The 20,945-nt window shown below is 43.0% G+C and overlaps 1 protein-coding gene across 5 annotated transcripts in view; it reads right to left on the bottom strand.

Moving 5' to 3' along the window:
- Positions 1-261: 261 nt before the first annotated feature.
- Positions 262-20,945, bottom strand: part of LOC136620855 (cytochrome P450 2C5-like) — a 24,509-nt gene continuing 3,825 nt past the window's right edge. For 2 of the 5 annotated variants that reach the window (XM_066595910.1, XM_066595884.1), the window contains exons 2-10: positions 13,239-13,435; positions 9,465-9,627; positions 9,135-9,284; positions 7,998-8,158; positions 7,556-7,732; positions 5,361-5,502; positions 3,444-3,628; positions 2,468-2,609; positions 262-1,436 (exon numbers count right to left, since the gene is read on the bottom strand). In XM_066595910.1, the coding sequence (XP_066452007.1) occupies positions 1,252-1,436; positions 2,468-2,609; positions 3,444-3,628; positions 5,361-5,502; positions 7,556-7,732; positions 7,998-8,158; positions 9,135-9,284; positions 9,465-9,627; positions 13,239-13,424 (1,491 nt within the window). In that variant the 5' untranslated portion in view covers positions 13,425-13,435 and the 3' untranslated portion in view covers positions 262-1,251. The other 3 variants (XM_066595918.1, XM_066595892.1, XM_066595900.1) reach the window with 3 other exon arrangements.

Here is a 20,945-nt window from a genome sequence, read left to right as displayed (position 1 = left end):
TTTTCATAAAACTGTTCTCTGAGAGGCAGAGCTTTTTTGTTTTTCTATCAGTGCAGCCGAATGAACTGCATAGTGTTTTTTGTAGGATGGGTTGTAGATTTCTGTTGTATCACTTTTAAGTTATGTATGATTTACTGAATAGCAGTTACCATTTTATATTCCCATCGGTAGGAGGAAAACAAGAAGACCGTGATTCCACCATTGTTCTTTTGGGATTTTTACATGTTTTAATACTTTATGCAGAATAAAAAAGTTCTTGCCTTTTTACTTTGATAAGCTTTATTGAAAAAAAATAAAATGTCCAAACTTCCATATGAGCTCCATAGAAATACTATTTTTGGTACCACGTTATAATTTTCACATACAATAGATCTGAAGTTCCATTTGTCAAATGCAACATTTTTAGCCAAAAACAAGACCTTTTATGCAGTAAATCTCCACAAACTCCGTAGGCAAAGCTCATTTTGTCTTATTTTAAATAGGCCTTATACGGAGAAGACATCAAGAGTGTGGCATGTGAGGTCCTCTTCTAGTGTTTGACTGGCTCAACAAAGTCCCAGAGAATTATCAGGTAAGACACTGTAAAGAGGTCAGATAAAAGGGGCAATTGTCCATGCCAGACCATATCCCAGATCCCTTTAGTATTTATAGCTCAGTCATGTTCATCATGAGTGATTCTATATGGAGCTCCAAATACACGCTAGCTTGCGGTATCATAATCGCACTTTTGTATATGATACACTCTGAGGTGTATCCACAAGATCACGTTCACACCTCATGGCTAGCCAAATGCAACTTTTGAAGTTAACAAAATTCTAATTTGCCCATCTCAATGTGATTGGCCATCAAATCCATACTACAACATGGGCAAAGAGCAACTGCTGGGGACCTCTGCCTTCCAGTACCCTCCAGCACCTGACAGACAAGACATTGTATTTTGGAAAATGTTTACATGACCCTCCAACATTATAAAAGTTTTAATGTCCCATCTTTGACCAGTAATAACTAGAAGAAATATGGTCACCAAGTGTTCATAATTGCCATACACATCACAGCAATAAAAGACTGTGGCCCGGTGCTATGGACAATATATCATCATCCATTCCAGTGATTGAACATGGAAGTTACCAGCAATGCAGATAAATTTAAAATGTCTTTAATGTAGCCACAAATTCTATGACCTTTTTACTGCAGAGGGGTCCCAACCAAATTTTGCATTCAAAAGCCTCGACTGACTTTGACACAGCCCTCTTAGTCATTATGACGTGGCACAGCACACATTTTATGGAACATGGGTGCATTGGTAAACCCAACTACAGGAGTAATGTCAACCTCAGTGTCAGGAGGAGCCTGGAAAGTAAAGTTTTGCATCAGTCTCGTAAAAAAGAGGAACAGCTCGGCTTTAGCCAGGATCTCTGCAGCGCATCGTCTTTTACCTAGAAGAAGAAGAAAAAGAAATGTTTGTCTGTCCTGATCATGTGAAGGGCAAAGATGGATGGCTTGTTAGAATGCATTTAGCAGGTTCCTACTGAATTTCAGCAAACCAAAAGGAGTCAATACAGAAGAAAAAGAAAAAAGGAAAAACTTTTCATTATACAAAGACTGAAATGTCTTTTCCAATACCAAAACTGAACATTAAAACATTTTCTGGGTTTAGGTAGTAAAGTAGAAAATGACTAACAGTTCCCAGAAGAACCTCCAAGTCTCCTGGCGGATGGTCCATTTACCCCGGCCAAGAATTGGCTCACTGGAATGAGCAATCGACAAAGTAGGTCCTTCAACACTCATTGACTGCTGTTCACACAAGGTAGACGATCAATTTTACGAGGAAGAACAGAATCGTTCCAATACATCTATCACTGCTTGGCTTTACATCTCCTCATTTACAAAGCCAACCAGCAAGATTTTTTTTACACTTACTTAAACCAGCAGAATAGTTGAATGTTTCTCTGCTTGCTCATTGGCTGCTCATTTGCATTGACAAGCCCAATTATCGGAAAATGAATGTTACGGCATCAATGATTTTTACATCACAAAACATTTGATCAGCTGATTTTTTCTCATTTCTTAGCCGCTTACACAAATGTTCATCCCTGACTGTTGTCCTACATAAAATGGCCTTTAGTTTAGAGGGTCAGCATTAGTTTTTGGGATCTGCATTCAGTTTGGGGTGTGATGGAGGGGTGATTCTTCCAATGATAAATGGGGTGTGTGCTGTATGAATGAGCTGGGCTTTAGTTAAAAAAAAGGTTTGTGTTGCTTAATACATGGCGTCTTGCAATCTGGTCAATTTCATTTTTGAAAACTTCATCTTTTCTACATTCTAACTTATGACATCAAGTGCAATTATATGATATGATCCAACCAATGACTGAGGAAACAGCCTGTCACATCCTCATCCGGCAAGCACAATGCAAACATGGATCACGCAGCAATGTCTGCCAGTGAGTTCTTTTACCCACAATACCTGCTGAAAATGGCAGAAATGCTTCATTTTTCACAAAGTGTCCTTGGGAATTGAGAAAATGTTCTGGAAAAAATTCATCCGGTTTTTCAAAGTATTTTTTATCCTTGAGTACAGAAGACAATGAGAGAAGAACTTCAGTGCCCTGGAAACAGAGGAGTGGAACAGATAAGATACATGATAAAGAATTCTCTAGTATTCTGGGCAGCTCTGTTAGGGGTCCATATACCTAGCGACAGCATGTGGTTTTGTCATAGATTGCCTTGGTTATTTTTGGCCGCCTTGTTTTTGCAGATAACACAGTCAAGAAGTACATGGAATATCGTGGTAAAACCGTATGTTTTTAGCAAACGCAGCACACTACAGCTAGGTGTAAGGGCACCCTCCAACATGGTAGCTCCATTATGAAGGGAAGCTGTGGGAATTCAAAATTCAAAATAATTGACCCAATAGCTACAGAGTGGCAAATGATTATGGCGCACGGGGAAGAGATACTGACAGTCACAGTGCAGCAGCACATATTTCTCTTATTGTCTAATTGTTTTACAGCACACAGTATAAAAGGGCTCCCTGGGTGGCAAACGGAGCCCTCTTAGGTGTGCAAGATAGGGGCTCAATCTTGCCCTGCCTTCTCTTCGGAGTGGCCTTGACCGTCACAGCCAGGGATAGTGGGGTCTCCCCTTCTTCGCAAGGAGACAATCGACTTTTTCTTAGAACGGCCTCCTGAAAATTAGCTGATCACAGCGATAAGTTGTAATCTGTGAAGGAGCAGGAAGTGTTCATCTCACCTGTGGAGGTGCTGCAGGGAAATTGAAGTATAACATTGAAAGCAACAGTTTCAGCCCTCCAGGAAGAGAAACACTGTAGGTGCTTTTCCCCAATAGGGAAACTGGCATCATTAAATTAATGGGGCATATCAAGATGGGTTTCTAAACCGGACCATCCCTTTAATAAATTCCAACTATGACATTTCTCTTACTTTTGGCAGGAAGTAGCCTCTGAACATAATGTTTTGAGTTGTAGCATGTGGAGCAACTGCAGGTACAATATTCCCAAATCTCTGAATCTCATGTATGACAGCATCCGTGTAGGGCATTTGTTTGCGATGTTCTATCTGGGGCCGGCGTAGTCCGATTATTTGCTCAATCTCCTTTTGAACATTTTCTGAATTAAAAAAAAAAATCATACATGGGCCAATCAGCCAAGGAACAGTTATTGGCATAATAGACTATTTAAACATTTAAAACAAGAAATCCAATCAAAATGATGTTGCAATAGGTCGTAGGTATGTGCAAGATCTCAATGAGTATTAATATCCCTAATCAAAGGACAGAGCAGTGGTGGGCTACTGGCATGTGCCTGCAGGTGCTCATCCTTTGGTTCCTGGTCAAGAAGTCTCCGTGGCAGGGAAGGCCTCAGGCAGGTTTTGAATTAGAACTACCACTAGGGAGATTGAAAGGCTCCAGCTCCTTCCTTCCCCTCTGAACCACTCAGGAAGTACAGTGACATGGCCCAGTGACAGGCCTTGTCGGGAATCTGGCAGATCGGTACATCATCACCATGGATAGACCACATAATTGCTCTTGCTCAATGGAAGTTTTTTTTGTTAACAATCAGGTACCATAAACATCAGTATCCTCTTTTCATCAGTTACGTGTCTGGCACTGGGCTACATGAGCAAATGGTGCAGAGTCTTTGGTTAGAAGCAGCTCCTAGTGCAGATATGCTACAGTTTCTATGTGGCTTGGTTTGAGGTTCAGTGTAGACACTTGGTCCCCAAAATTCACCGCAACCCTAGGAAGTACAGCACTTTACCTTCCATCACTCACTACTTCTGTTACTCTGTAGAGCTTCATAAGCTCAGGGGGTTGCTTTGTTACAGGAGGTAACACCTCCCTAGCTATTGCCCTGCACCATCATGCCATTTCATCCAGCACCTGGTGCTATCAAAATTTAAAAGAGAAGTTGCATCAAATAAGCATTTTTTTAGCGATAATAAACAGTCTATAACTGACAGACATGCCACACTACAGTTTGTAACACACGGGTTCAAGACGCCAATAAAGAGCACAATGGAATAATATCAGGCTGCAGCAATGCAAAGAATCCATAATATGGGGCCTAATAGAAACACTCAAACTAATTCCACTCTTACCGAGTATCCAACTTTAAGTTTTACTGAATATGCCATTTCTGTTTTAGGCTAAAGATTAATAATTTGATCATCAGATGGCGGAACTTTTGCAAAAGTGGGCAGAAATTGTGATATTTCACCTAAAAAAAAAAAAAAAGAGTAAAAAGTGGAAGTGTTTCTACCAAATACTTCAATAACCCAGTCTGAATTCAGTAGGAAATTATTTGTAAATCAAGCAGTGGTGTGCTACATAGGAAGTGACTGGATTTGGGTCAAGACTTGTCGCACGTCCTTGTGAAAGGACGCAAAACACCAGCCCAAGGGATAACCAAATACTTTTAAAACTGAGCCAGAAAAAAAATCTGAAGGCAAGTTCCAAATCTTTGAAGCTGTAAAGAGAACAAAATGGTGTGTAGTTAAGCTGTAGGACAGTGAGGAAGAAGCTGTGTGATACAGATTACCAAAGAAGGAGTTTTTGACTCCACAAATGAAGGCTAAACACCTTACGTGCATCAGGCAGCTGGCCCTTATTTGTCACTAGGCACGGGAGGTCCAGTGCCTAGGGCGACCAGAGCAGGGAGGGGCGGTCCAGGAGCAGCCAGTAATTTTTTAATTCCATTTTTTGCCTGGGTTGGTCCCCTGACCTCAGTCAAACCTCGGTCTCATGTCATTTCTCTAAATAGACACCAATAGTCATAGCATTTTCTCGACAACACAGTTAACATTTTCATCCCCGCTTCAAGCAGCTTCACAGGTTCTTACTTTGAATCTCTGGATATCGCATCATTAGCAGGAGGCCCCATCTCAGAGTTGTAGAAGTCGTCTCCAGTCCAGCAGAAAATAAATTAGACACAAGCATGACTAAATTGTCATTGTGAAAGTATCTCTCCGATTCAGGATTATTCTGGAATATCAACAAATGACATTAGTGAATAACTATTACCTCCAGCCACCAATTTGTCTGTTCTACCCTGACACCATTTACCTTTGTGCCTTTATTAAAAAGATTTCTGTACTTGGACGATTTTCCTCCATGTACAGAGGTTCTCACTAAAACTAAGGGCTTATTCACACAAGCATATAGAGGCCGCCGGTTTCACAGCAAGCCGATATATGCTACCATCGGATGCATTGGATTCAAATGCATCAGATCACACAGACGTTTCCCCACAGTTTAAAAGCACCCAGACGGGCGCTTTTTATGCCGGGCTGGAAACATAGCCCTGGAACTATCTTCCTGGCCGGACTACAGCCTCTGCCATAGACTCCTATGGGAGCCAATGACAGCAGCCAGATAAGGGAGGTGGGAGGGAGTTTAGCAGCATTACTGCTAAACTCCCTCTCCCTTCTCTCCTCCTATGTCCTCCCCTTCGTCTGTCTGCAATAGGAGGCGATGGGATGGGGGCGAATCTTAGCTCTGTCCCGTCCCCTCCCATGGCTGGCTGCGGAAAAGGGGTGGGGAGTGGGTGGGAGCTTACCTCTTCCCCTGTCCCACACCCTCCCATTGCAAACATCCGGAGGGAAGGGGAGAAGAGGTGAGCCAGCAAGAGGGAGGGAAGGGGGACGCATATACGGTGAGGCATATACGCCGAACCCGTGCATCACATGGTAGCGTATATTGTCCAGCCGTGAAAACGCCACCTGATATACGCTTGTGTGAATAAGCCCTAAGGGAGGGAGATACACTTAAAGTTAATAGGATTTTTGTGTTCGGTACAATAGCTATGTTATGCATCAAAGGACATCCAAATATTTGATATTATGTTCAGGGCAGAGACATAGCTTGAAGCTTTTGGGCCCCAATGCAAAACCTGTAACAGGGCCCCCAAATATAGTGCTTTATTCATAGTACTGGGCTCCCTATATGGAGAAGAGAAGCCTTATGAGCTCCCTAAGGCTCTTGGGTCCGGGTGCAACTTCATCCCCTATAGTTATGCTCCTAGTTCAGGGAGGATTGCAGGATTTTTTTGGGGGGTAAATATTAACAGATCTAACTATTTTAAAACAGACAAAAAAAAAAAAGAGAAAAAAACAGGAAAAAACTATTTTTTATTTCTGAACATGATTCTGTTAAAAAAATCTACAAAAATAATAAATTATCCATATCATCCAAAATAAGAAAGCCCCCCCCCCTCCCAAACAAACACAAAAAAAGCAATTTTGCGGTTAGATAAATTAACTTAACTACGCACAAAAATATCTTTTCATATCTGTGTACTGTCTATATTTGCAACTGACTACACACTGACCCATTCCAGTCAACGGGGCTATACAGACACTGAGCGTTTCTTAAAATCAGTCCGCATATAAAAGATCCCTCTCAAAAAGCTAAGAAAAATATCATGCCCTATTGTGGTTTATGTCACACATTCAAGTCAATGCGGCACAAAGAAAATGAAAAATAGAGCTCAGATGGAGGAAATCCACATGTATTTCAGAACTCTTGGAGGAAAAACAAAAACACAATATCGAGCATGTTCTATTCTACTCCAACTCCTCAGATAAGTCACCTGTTCAAGTTAGTGCATGCACTCAACAATGGAGGACCCATGGAGGACAATACTGTACTCAGTTCTTCACTGATCTCTGCTAAGCAATTCTAGAGAAAAAAACCTTGGAAAAATACTGAAGGAGACCCATGTGAGGGGGAAAAACAACAAACAAAAGAGATGACACACCGATCACGCATGGATGTAAAAAGATGGACACACCCAACGCATATTCATGTCAAACAGATGCACACGGATTAAAATCAGTCCAATTTTCATGCACCAAAGTCAGACACGCATATTTGAATAAGTCCTTTGGATTCACTATTCCAAAAGGTGAAATTTTTACTCGGGGCACAAAGGCCCAAAATATCCTCTGGTTATGAAAAGGTTAATATATTCGTATAAACACTGGACTGTATCTAACAAGGCTTTTTTGTAACATCTCAGATGAGAATTAAAGGTTACCTCCAGTTGCTTTATCAGAAAGGCATCAATTAAGTTGTCCTGATGATTTACGTCCAGTTGACTCTTCTGCTTGGTGAACGTTTCCGTTATAAAATTTTTTAACTGTGAATTATTTTTGAAAACTGTTCGATGACCTCCAGGTAACCAGCGGATTATGTTCGGATACATGTTATATAACTAGTGGGAGGTAAAACACACAAGGGTTAATCACAATACCAACACCTAATGTCAAGGGTAGCAATGAACAAATCTTTGACGATTCCCTATGTGATTGACCCCTGTTTCATCATCCGGTCATTTCTATTTTCCATATTTTTTGCCTATTTCTTGATGGTAGTTGGAGCTCCATTTTTCTCATGCAGAGCTCCGAATCTCCAGCTATAGAGTAAGAAAAATGAAATTGCTTTTACAAGTAATCTTGACTCATTAATGTAAAACTTACGGCAACCATTGGGCTTCCCAAGAGCTTGAAGTTTTCATTAACTAAACTTATGAGTTTAAGGATTGTAGGATCTCCATGATCGAAGCGGTGGCCAAGCAATATAGAAACGATGATATTGACCACAGAGGTGTTAATGATGGGCGTATTCTCAAATGGCTTTCCTACAAGAAAAACAGAACTGCGTAATAATATTGTCCATTAAATTCAATAGACCTAATGATGGTTGATCTACCAACACATGGGCCTTACTGAGAGAGTGAATGATATTGGGCAGTGCTTGACCCTTTTACTTTTAACCAGCGGCACAGTCTCTTCTAGAAGCAATTATTTTGGGGAGCATGACTCCAAAATACAACAGATGGAGTATGTCACAGTTTTCTAAGCTTTGATGCTTCCATGCAACTTGAAGGTTCTCCAAACCAGAATAGGACTAACCTGGAGGGTACAGGAAACCTGTACAGTTTTCATACAAATCCGAGAAGCCAAAAATTGTGCCACCTTCCATCCGATGCTGTATGTAGGAAGGGATAGGGAAGTGCTGCTGCTAGGAGAGAATATCATTGTATATAGAGTCCAATGGAGCTTGTATGGCAACACATGGAGGTCATATGGCTTGTATGGCTACTAAGGTCACCTCTTTGCTATATAGGATTTGTGCACAAAACTCTGCTCTACACATCAACCCTTAAAGGCATTATACAGAAAGTTAAAAATACATGGTTGCTGTCCATGCAGATTTTAAAAAAAAACTTATCCTAGAATGTAGAAAGGAAAGGTTGATGAAACCTGAGGGAAAGAGTGTAGATCTATGAGATGAGGGCGGAGCTTAATACCACAATTTTCATTTCAATCAGCCTGCCAGAAATAGAGTGCAGCATTAGGCTCTACCTTTGTCTCTATGCAATACACTGTAACATGCCTCCAAACTGTCCTGGATACCGTGGAACAGTCCTAGATATTGGAGGAACCACACATGCAAGGTTTCACTAAGAGTCACGATTATTGTGAGGGGTCATGAAGGGTGTGGTTTAGTGTAGAATAGGTCATTATTTACTATAGAAAAATTGGTCATGGAATGCAGCGGGAGCTGTCCTTCTGTATAAAATAGGAGTATGGATTGTACATGGAACTTCTTACCTCTGTATGATTTAAAGATCTCTACTAATGAGTCACATTCTTCATTTATCCGTTCTTCTAAGGATTTCTTTCCCATCCCAAAGTCTTTCAATGTTGAAATAGTAAATCTTCTCATTACTTTCCAGTTTTCGCCATTAGAAAAGACGATACCTCAATAAAGATAATATAAAAAAAAGTGTTATTCTGGATTGGATGTGGAGTTAAAGGTAACCTGACACCAGGTTCATGTGGCGTGAATCATGGGGAACATAAACCTGGGACAAATATGGCCATCAACAACTGTGTACATACACATTTTAATGGGTTGTGGGAATAATAGCCTGTTTTTACCATGTCCCTTTGATGATTCCTTAAATATCGGTATGTCAGCTCTGTTAGAAAATCCTTCGCCATGGTTGACAAAAGCATCCTTTACTGCATCATATCCATACAGGACCACCAACTTCTTCATCCCTAACTGGACGCTGAACACTGGGCCAAACCGGTTGCTCAGCTGTAAAATAAGATACAATGAAATAGTTATATAATAATCATTATATTGCAGTTCTTACTACCGGTACCTCTCAGATGGTAGAAAAATAAATAGTCCACACACAGGGAAACATTTAACGCAAAGCCGGGAATTGTCGGCAGTGCTCCTTTACTTGAACATATTAGTACAACAGTAATATACACACTAGCAGGAACAAGGTGCAAAAACGTGGCGTACTGTGACAGGGCGGACTCATGGGATGATAGACGAGTCCACAGGCTACGTTATCTGGGGATTCTGTTCCAGGCCAATATCTTGCACTCTCCCCAACTCTCAACCGGTCAACACTCACATTTGTCAGATGGGCACTCTATGCTGCATGAAGGCCTCTCTCTCTCTGTCTCTCTCTCTCTGTCTCTCTCGGGTAAAGCATGCCCAGGGTAAGCTGGTGGATACCTTCCAGCTTCTTCTATTCCAGACCACCCAGAGCCGATGGTGTCTGCATGGCTCATTCACAGAACATCACTCCCCTGTGCCCTCTCTTACAAGCCCAGAACAAAACTTTCCTTCCAGACACCTTGCAAATCATATACATGAAGCACGATCACGTGACATATAACATGATACATTTTTCAGACATAACCCAGACGTTAACCCACTCAGTGCTGCAGCCATGCAATACACATCATATTCATGCAACATAGAAGACACTGACAACATGTAAGCACAAGATAAATGCATTCACACTTATGGAGGGGTCACATTAACTCTGGGTCACTACATGGCAATATTCCCCTTCTTATGCAGATCAAACATGGCAGAGTAAAGTATGCATCCTAGATACCAGAGATGTGTCAAAAAGCTATTATGCCTAAACCGGGGTATTTAGATATTGGGCTAGGGCAAGAAGCTGAATTTTTGCCTCAGATGATGGAAGGCCAGATCCCAGCTCTGCTCCATATCACATGCATGGGTCCAAGATGCTAAGGAATTACTGTTTAGCAAGGTTCCTACACTCTAGAAGGAAGACCAATCATCTTTTCTTTGACTAAAGGTCGTTTTGCACTCATGGCACAATGGTCAGGCAAGAAAGTTTGTAAGAATGTTTGTTTGCCTGTTATCGGACCACAACGGTACCAATCTTATGACCTCGTTGCCAGGTGCCAAATTGGTAGATATGGAAGCCTGTGATGAGGAGATTTTGCTAGCATTATCTATCAATAGCATGAAATCACTCCATGTTATGTCAAGACATGTCTCCAATGAATTCTACTTTATTATGAACATTGCCAACTCTTATACAGAAAGAATGGGCGTATCCAAATGTTGCCTGGTACAAAGATTAGTGTTACGTAGCTTACTGTTACAAAGGTGAAAATACTTATTGATCACAAGACTTATTGACATCTACCAAATAGTCTCAAAGCCCTTAAGGCCCGTCTCAAACACAGAATTACCTAAGTCAGGATATTGCTGTTGCATTAGACAATAGTTCTGCTATAGTTGTGTGTCTTCTCTGTTGACATAGCTTAGCCTTATTTAATTTGTCTATTGACTTCTTATCTTAAAATCCTAGTTCCCGGCACTACAAAGCATAGGATTTAGTCTTCTATTTAAGGGCCAATAGTCCAATACAAGGTAAAAAACATACACTTATTGCATTCTGAAACTTAACACTTTATATTCCATGACATGCCCAATCATCAGGCCACATGAAGCTGAACCAGATCAGCTAATGAACGAACAAATACACATTCATCGACTGACCAAATCTTTTATGAAGTTGAAAATAAATAATCATTCTTGGCAGCAGATTTCACTGCATGAATTGGGGAAGTGCTGCCAACAATGTGTAAACTGAATGGGGGATGAACGACCATATGCATGATCATTCGTCCCCAGTATATTCTGAATAGCCACCTGTGAATTCTATGTAGACAAAGGCCGACCATCAGGGGTTAAATCTTGCCATGTAAAAGGATCTGTACAAGGTATATCTTAGGCACCTTCAGAGTCAACTATTCAATAAGACAGAAAGGGATAATCCATAGGCACTGCACTTCTGATAGGGGCTAATCTGACAAGCATGAATAAAAGGACCAACCATTTTGAGATTTAGTATCACTGTTCATTCAGAGGTTAGTTGGAAGGCTAGTGAGCACCTCACCAAACAGCTATATAGGGAAGATCACCACCCTCCCTTAGTTTTGGATTGAAAGGGAGTTTTTTTTACATTCTTATTGAACCATGCTTATTGTTTATTGTTGCTTTAAATCCTAGGCACACAAGAGCAGAGAAGTGGCTTCCTGGGCAAGACTTGCACCCTTCTACATGTTCTGGGAGAGTTGAAAACAGCTAGACATAAGTAATGTGGCTCCTACCTACAGCTAATTGGATACTCCAATGTCTGATCTACCACTTTGGTACACCTCGCCCTTGGATCGGCAATCGAATGGCTGTGATTGGCTGAGCCACGGCACTCGAGAAACAAATCAGAGGCAGCGCTTCCTGGAGGCAGGGATTTAGAATCTCCAAATCAGAAAGAGCACAGGGAAAACTTCAAGGAAATCTGTTGGAGCCTCAGGGAAGACGCACAGGGAGCTGACAGTGCCTGTTAGGTAATGTATTCTTTTTTTATGCCGTCAGGGCTTATTTTTGGGTTAGGGCTTATATTTCAAGACCCCAAAAAAATCCCAGCAAAAGAGCGCTACAAAGCCACTTGAAATTGTAGCAACACAAAATCGTGATATTGCCATGAGAAAACGGAGCGATACCGCACAGAACACAGATGCAATATCACAGCGATTTTCTCGCAGAGATGTCGCTGTCGCCCGTGTCAAAGAAGCCTTGCCTTTTATATCAGGACAGGGTGATTCCCCTGCTCCTGTGTGAATGAGTGGTGCCTATGCAAATACGCTCCACATTTGCGCAAAATACACTCGTTCATTATGCAAACAAAATTGCGCAAGAGCAAACAAATTGTGTTACACACTTGTCTGTCAGAGCCCTTAGGAAACCGAATTAACATTACTTTGCCAAGGTATCCTCTAACACAATGATGAATAGTAAACAGGTCATAATACAGTCCTCCAAAGAGAGGTAAGCAAGCAGGCAGGCAGACAGACTTTCGGACAGCCATTTTTCTCTGCTGACCAGAAAAGATAGGTCTGGACCTATCTTTTGCCAGAACATGCCGACCGGTCACATAGACTCTTATGGGAGCCTATGAGAGCTGTCGGAAAAGGGAGGGAGTTTAGCAGCGGCAGGGAGCGGAGAGGGGGAAGGCTTTTATCACAATAGCTCCTGCCCTCCCCGTTTGACAGCAGCCCGCATGAGGGTATTTCAGACTGCGGCGTATAGACACTGCAGCCAAGCCATGATTGGGTGTTAAAATGAGAGATACAGCTGCGAAAACCACAGCGCCCCTGTGAAGAAGCCCTAAAGCTGTAGGGCTACACAACAACTTTCAGTTGTACCATATTGAAATTTCAGACTTTGCAACTTGTGGCTGATCAGGATTTCTCGGTGTGATCTAAACCAGCAAGAAGCCCATTTTAGACGATTCTCTTGGCTCCATACAACTCATTCTATGGCAAACAGCAGGATGCCATATTAGCACACAAGATCCTTACCTGAGTGAATGTTTTGGAAGGGTCCTTGAAGTCAAATATATGCAGGTTCCCAATGATTGGTAGGCAGGGCGGTCCTGGAGGGAAATTATTGTTCTGGTTTTCCTTCCGATTATAAAATACTTTACTCAAAAGCAAGAAAATAACGAGGATAAGAACAAGAGTGATAATGTCTAGACCGATCATCATGTTGGACGAATCTACATGGAGAAAAAGAAAAGAGCTTATACATAAAAAAAACAAAACAAATAGCAACGACCAGTTTTTCATAAATTACTGCTTTCTAAATACTTCTAAGAGTATGACATCATCAGACTGCATACTGTATGGCATATAGGCAGCAGGTACAGATTCAAACTACACATCACTCACGGCTCTACTGGGCATAACGTCCACTCCAGCCCATTCCAGCTGATATTACGCACTCATCCTCCTTAGGGCTCCCACCCACTGGCGATATTTTTTTTCTTGTGCTGCGAGAGCACGAGAAAACTCTCGCATCGCAGCGCAAGAAAGAGGCCGATCTAGTACCGACATATCGCAAGTGGTTTCAATGGGGCCAGCGACGGCAGCGCTAGCCCCATTGAAAGCACAGGAAGAATGCCGCGGACTTCTGCCACAGCTGTAACAGCTGTGGCAGGAGTTTCCATCATCCCCGCGGGGATAAAGGAATCCTCTGCCACAGCTGGGCAGGAGTCAGTGGCATTCTATTGTATTTTCACGCCCAGCCGATATATGGTGTCCATTTCTGCAGGGGGAGGAGGCTGGAAGAGCCGGGAGCAGTGCATTGAGCTCCTGCCCTCTCTCCGCCCTTAGGCTGTATCGGCATTGGGCATTTTTGTCGCGATGTGACAGTGCTACAAATCACATGTATGTAGAGCCCATGCTTTCCTATGTTTTGTAGTCTGCACAAATCTCACACAAATTGGATCAAATACATGAGCGATTTTCAAAAAACACAGCATGTCCTATATTTGGGCCAGCAAAAACATTGCGAGGTGCACGTGAATGTGATGCGAGGTTTTGTTGGAAAACAAAATTGCCTCACATTCGCAGAGAAATCGCACATCCCTGAGCACGCTATTGGTCCGATTTGCATATTGCACTTGGTTGTGTAAAATTAGCCTTAGGGCTTATTCAGACGACCGTGTATCGGCTGGGTATTCACGCTGGCCGACAGACGGCGTCCCTCTCTGCAGGGGGAAGAGGCTGGAAGATCCGGGAGCAGTGCTTTGAGCTCCCACCCCCTCTTTGCCAAATCTCCACCCCCTCTCCACCCCTCTGCACTATTTGCAATGAGGGGAGGTGGGATGGGGCGGAGCTAATTCCTGGAACTTAGCCCCGCTCTGTCCCGCCTCCTCTCATTGCAAATAGTGCAGAGGGGCGGAGAGGAGGCAGAGAGGGAGAGGGAGCGGGAGCTCAGAGCACTGCTCCTGGCTCTTCCAGCCTCCTCCCCCTGCAGAGAGACGCCGTATATCGGACGGCGTGAATACCCGGCCGATATACGGTCATCTGATTAAGCCCTTAATAAAATAAAAACATGTAAAAACAGTCAGTGTAAAAAGTACTAAAAAGTAGCCTAAGGGCTCAGTCAGACAGGCGTGTTTTTATATGCATTTATTTGAGCATAAAAAAAAGAAAAGAAAAAAAATCGCACTTCGCACGTAAAAGAAATGCATGACCACGTCCATTGCCACCCATATGGTCTATCTTTTGTAGGTGCGAATTTGTATGCGTATGTAAAAGAGGGCCGTGAAACCACAACATGGGTAGAATCGCTAAAAAATGTCTGGTCCTTCAGAACTGAAACACTCTGGTCTTTAAAGGGTTAAAGTAGAGAAGGGCATAAAAGTACACCAGAAAAGTGGTGTCAAAAAATGCCCTGATGATAAATCCTTGTGAAGCTGATCATTATCACCCACCAAACCAGTCGGATCACATCTGTTAGTGCTAGCCTGCGACCTGCAGAAATATCAGACCAGATAAACTATATGGGAAGGGAGGGGGGGGGGGGGGAGGTGTTTCAGACATTTTTTCTTACTTCTCTATAGGTTAAAAAAACATGCACGACAAAAAAGTGTGAAGTAAAAATAAATAAATACATTTCAAGTTTTTTTTTTTAAGTGATAGAAAAAAAACTACATAAAAGTGAGTAAGGCCGCATGCACATGGCAGAGCCATATTCTGCATGCCGAATCATGCAACCATGGCAGCAACGGCGTCCGCATGTACCTGCTGTTCTTGTTCTTCATTTGTACTGCGGATGGTCCGCACGGCTCGCTGCCGGACATGCGCAACGATGATTCTTTTTTTTTAAACTCCTGCTCTTACTTCAATGTACGCCGTCCGTGCGGACACCGCAGGGAAATGGAACATGCTGCAATTTTTTTTATCCGCGAGCGGAAAACGCAATTGGTTTCTGCTCGTGTGCAATAAGAATCACTTCTCCATAGCATGCCATGGGCAGTATTTGCTGCGGAATCTGGAGGTGTTCACCCGCTCCGGATTCCGCAATTCAAATCCTCCCGTGTGCATTCAGCCAAAAGGACGTTGCCTGCCAAGCAGTCCTTCTTTTTCACATCTGATGACTGCCAACATTTCACACAACTGACAGAAATCCAAAATGCCAAGCCGATCTATTGTCACTCCTGTTTCCCCCATAGATTGTCAGCTCTTGTGAGCAGTTCCCTCGCCCCTCCTGTACATGTACCTGCTGACCTGTAAAGCGCTGTGGAATACGTTGGCGCTATGTAAGATTATCAATTATAAGAGGCTGTGAAAGGATAAGTTTATATCATCTCACCGTTCCTGATTAGTACAAATGTGAATCCCGGGTTCTGGTTAATGGTTGACGAAAGAAGACTCTGAGCCAGCTCTCAGGAGGACGTAGAGTCCAGGGAGGGAAAGGAAAAGTTCCAAAATCCAAAGTTTAAAAATATGAAAACTTTAAACCTCCTTAAATACCTGGAAGAAGCATCCAAGACTCTGCTGACTGGATTCAGATGGAAACACAATCCTTAGTGGCAGCAGATTTACTGAGCCGACTTGTGTTATGTAAGGAATGTGAAAACCTCCCACTTTACAGACGGATCCTCCTATGGGAAGCAGAGGCAGCACACATCCCTTATAGCATATATACCGAGGCCAAACATTGTAAATCTGTTAAACTACAAGAATTCAGTAAAACTACAATCGTAAAAAATCTGCCGCTTTTGCGCCTGCGTCCGCCATTTTGGCGACAGACGCGTGCGCAGAAGCTGGGCAAGGGCCGCAGATAAATCTGGGGGCTTAAGGTACCTAATTTCATCTCCCCTCATGGATATGATCCATGAGGGGATATGAAACACATTTTTTATCTTTTTTTTTTTTACACTTTTTAAACTTTTTTTTTACTTTTACATGATTGCTGCTATCCATTGGATAGCAGCAATCATGTGACCGGGAACCGCATACAGCGGTTCTCGGTGACAGCTCCCTGCTCTCGGCTACTCATTCTAGCCGAGAGCAGGGAGTTTTTTAAATTTCCCGGGCCTCCCGGCTCTCTGCGCATGCACAGACGCCGGCGGCAGTTCCGGGGAGAACACAGAAGAAGCCGGACGGCGCGGAGGATGGGGGGTGAGTACTCTCAGCACCCCTTACAGATCTGATCCGTAAGGGGAGCTCAAACTTTAATTGTTTTGAACTTTTCTGTAACATTAACGCGATCGCTGGTATCCAGTGGATTCATGAATTCATGAATGGGTGTGAGCTACCTCTGATTGGCTCAGCGCAGGGACCAATCAGAGGCAGCTCTCACTCACACCCACTGCCAGCCAGCCGCGCTGAACTCCGTCTGCCGGGACAAGGTGAGTGTGTGTATATATATATATATTTTTTTATTTTTACACATTTCTGGATGAATTGCAGGGAAGGGCTTATATATTTAAGCCCTTCCCGACAATTCATCGTGAGATCGCCTGCAGCGCATTGCTTTCAATGGAGCCGGCTGTATTGCCGGCTCCATTGAATTCAATGCGCTGGACAGCTCCGACCCGTTTCTATTGAAACGTGGCTAGGAGCAGTTTTTTCGGGCGATTTTTCGGCCCCGGTCACGCGATTTGCGGATGCGCATCAGTCATGCGATCCGCAAATCGCGGCAAAAAACGCCCGTGTGACTAAGGCCTAAATTAGAAAATGTATTCAACATAATTACCCATTCACTACTAAAATCTTTATCATTAGAAAACGCTGGTTTAAGAGGAACACGCAATCCTCTGGGAGAGAATAGGTTAATTTGATATATCTATAAAAAACACAAGTCCAATGCATGTCTCCAAACATCACTAAGGAGGTTTTTCAAAGTTTTCAAAGAAAAAGCATTTTGATTTAAGATCAAATCTTCATCAGCTGGCCATAGGTCGAGGAGAAAATAATCTTGGAAAGCAGTTTTTATCTCACTTAACTCCGGGCACTTTATCCTTATTGCCCTCTCGATCCTATTTGGTAATGTCAACAGTTCTTTCTTAATTATTTCCATTGTTAAACTTGTCGCCATCTCCTTTGAAATAACACGGCATGTCATAATAGACATCCGTACAAAACAGAAAATAGGTAAGGGATGCGCCAGGTATCCAATGGATAATTTAGATTTGGTGCAAGGCAATAGAAATATTTAACTCACCTGTGATACTGAGGGCATGGAGGCTCTAGTGCCCTTTTGTACTGCCTCTAGCTTGGATACAAGATGTGATACGGAGGGCATGGAGGCTCTAGTACCCTGTTGTACCAGCCCTAGCTTGGATACAAGATGTGATACGGAGGGCATGGAGGCTCTAGTACCCTGTTGTACTGCCTCTAGTTTGGATGCCAGATGTGATATGGGGGGTCATGGAGGCTCTAGTACCCTGTTGTACCGCCTCTAGCTTCGATACAAGATATGATCCGGGTGGAATGGAGGCTCTAGCAGCCTGTTGTAATGCCTCTACCTTGGATACAAGATGTGATCCGGGCGACATGGAGGCTCTAGTATCCTGCTGTAATGCCTCTAGCATTACAGGTTCTGTATGGTATCCTGCATCATATCACTCTAAATTTGCTATAACTTAGCCTCTAAATCATGCAAACCTGTAGGATGTGCAAGTTGGCATCCCAGGTTGTCGCCCACATGTTCGACTTAGTAGAACTCAAGTTTTGCCATGCACAACATTACTGCAAATGGAGGCAATGGTGGGTAGGTGTCAAAAACAATAGGAGCTGTGAGACCCAATGTTCTTCAGCCAGGCACGTGGAAATGGTTACGACAGACACAGGGGCCTGTAATAATGGTGCCACCTGTCTATGGATGGCAGACAACGAAACAGTTGGAGCTGTTTGTGCTGGTTGGATCAGATGATCCTCTCTAGTGATGGTCTATCGAGGGCATCCTGAGGCCAGTCATCTTATATGCCCGCACACATCTACTTGTCTCAATACCTCCTCACAGTCATTGAATTCATCCAAATGACCATCCAGCTTCTCATATTCCAATAATGTACCCCCTCTTAAACTTTCTTAACTGGCCGAAATCTCTTTGATGGTGTCATAGAGGCGTTTAGGGGTAAACAAGCCCTGCACAACCACTTTTAGGGCCTCAGGTGACAAGACCCTTTGTCTAATCACCCACAACTCTCATCCTTTACAGATCTGCCTAAGGTGTAACTGCATTCCAACTGCATTCCAAGGTTTGCAGCAAAATGACAACTCTTTCTAGTGACATGATTTTTTTTTTTTTTTGTACATACATAAAAATACAATAAAGAAACTATGTTTTAATGTGGAATAGAAGGGTACCTACCCCACAGCATATGCTGAATGTGGAAAATATGCAGCATATCTAATATAAATAAGCCTACAAGCTTTCTCCTGCACCACTCTTTGACCCCTTTGCAGGACCTCAAGGGACCATTCTCACCACCACCGTAAAATCCTAAAATTAGACTTTGGTACAGCAAGTCTCCTGTTAGAGCAGATACACTTCCCAATGTTAAATCTATGGACGCACAGCTTAGGGAGAGAAGCGTCGATAAGCTACGTTGATATGAGGAGAATAGCCGTTAACTCCACATGTGGCTGTTCTCCACAGAAACTACTCCATGTGGACCCACCTATCACTCACTGCCCGGAGCATACGCACACACAAACATACACTATATATATATATATATATATATATATATATATATATACATACACATATCTAAAATACATAAGCCTTTTCTTGCACCACACTTTCACCCCATTGCTTTGGTTTATGATGTTGGTGTCATTAGATGACACACATGCTCACCATCACCATAAAATCATCAATTGTGAGTTTATTACATTCAGGAACCTGTCAGGCGGGTTGAAAATTACAATGTTACGTCTACTGCAATGCGCTGCTGTGCTTCAAGCATGCTCTGGAATGAGTGAAGCCTTGCTAAGCAATGCAGCATACACCGGTAAGCTGCACCATACACTGCCCAATCAAGAGTGATAGATAGACAGAGAGAGAGAGCAATAGTGAGACAGAACAGAGAGTGACAGACAGAATGATAGAGAGAGAGCAATAGATGCAGAGTGAGAGAGCGATAGAGACAGTGAGAGATGGAGAGATAAAGCAATAGTGAGAGCGTGATAGAGACAGAGAGAGCAAGAGAGAGACAGTGAGACGATAGAGACAGAGAGAGAGAACCATAGAGAGACAGAGCAATAGAGAGAGACAGTGAGAGAAAGGGATAAATACACAGAGAAAGTGATAGAAAGACAGAATGATAGACAAAAATAGAAAGCGATAGAGAGACAGAGAGAGAGCGATAGAGACAGAGAGCGCTAGAGAGACAGAGAGAGAGCGCTAGAGAGACAGAGAGAGCGCTAGAGAGACAGAGAGAGAGCGCTAGAGAGACAGAGAGAGAGCGCTAGAGAGACAGAGAGAGAGCGCTAGAGAGACAGAGAGAGAGCGCTAGAGAGACAGAGAGAGAGCGCTAGAGAGACAGAGCGCTAGAGAGACAGAGAGAGAGCGCTAGAGAGACAGAGAGAGAGCGCTAGAGAGACAGAGAGAGAGCGCTAGAGAGACAGAGAGAGAGCGCTAGAGAGACAGAGAGAGAGCGCTAGAGAGACAGAGAGAGAGCGCTAGAGAGACAGAGAGAGAGCGCTAGAGAGACAGAGAGAGAGCGCTAGAGAGACAGAGAGAGAGCGCTAGAGAGACAGAGAGAGAGCGCTAGAGAGACAGAGAGAGAGCGCTAGAGAGACAGAGAGAGAGCGCTAGAGAGACAGAGAGAGAGCGCTAGAGAAACAGAGAGAGAGCGCTAGAGAAACAGAGAGAGCAATACCGAGACAAATAGAGAGATAGCAACAGAGACACAGAAAGAAACAGACAGAGAAAGAGAGATAGTAAGACAGAGCGTGACAGACAGACAGATCGAGAGCGATAGAGCAATAGAGAGACAGAGAAACAGAGAGCAATATAGAAAGAGAGAGAGCAACAGAGAGCGATAGAGAGACAGAGAAACACAGGGAGAGCGATAGACAGAGACAGAGCAATAGGCAGACCCGATGTTCGCTATGTGAACATAGTGTTTCAAAAGTGTTGGTTGTGAACTTCTAAATCTGCTTGATTAGGTGATTATTTAGAGTGTCACTTTGTATTTGGAGCAGATATCTAATATAAAAAAGCCTACAGGTCTCTCTTTCTCTCTGTTTGTCTATCTTTCT

This window comes from Eleutherodactylus coqui, chromosome 1, assembly GCF_035609145.1.
Source record: "Eleutherodactylus coqui strain aEleCoq1 chromosome 1, aEleCoq1.hap1, whole genome shotgun sequence".
Lineage (NCBI taxonomy): Eukaryota > Metazoa > Chordata > Amphibia > Anura > Eleutherodactylidae > Eleutherodactylus > Eleutherodactylus coqui.
Note: the sequence above shows the minus strand (reverse complement) of the source record. Positions and strands in the feature narration are given on the sequence as shown.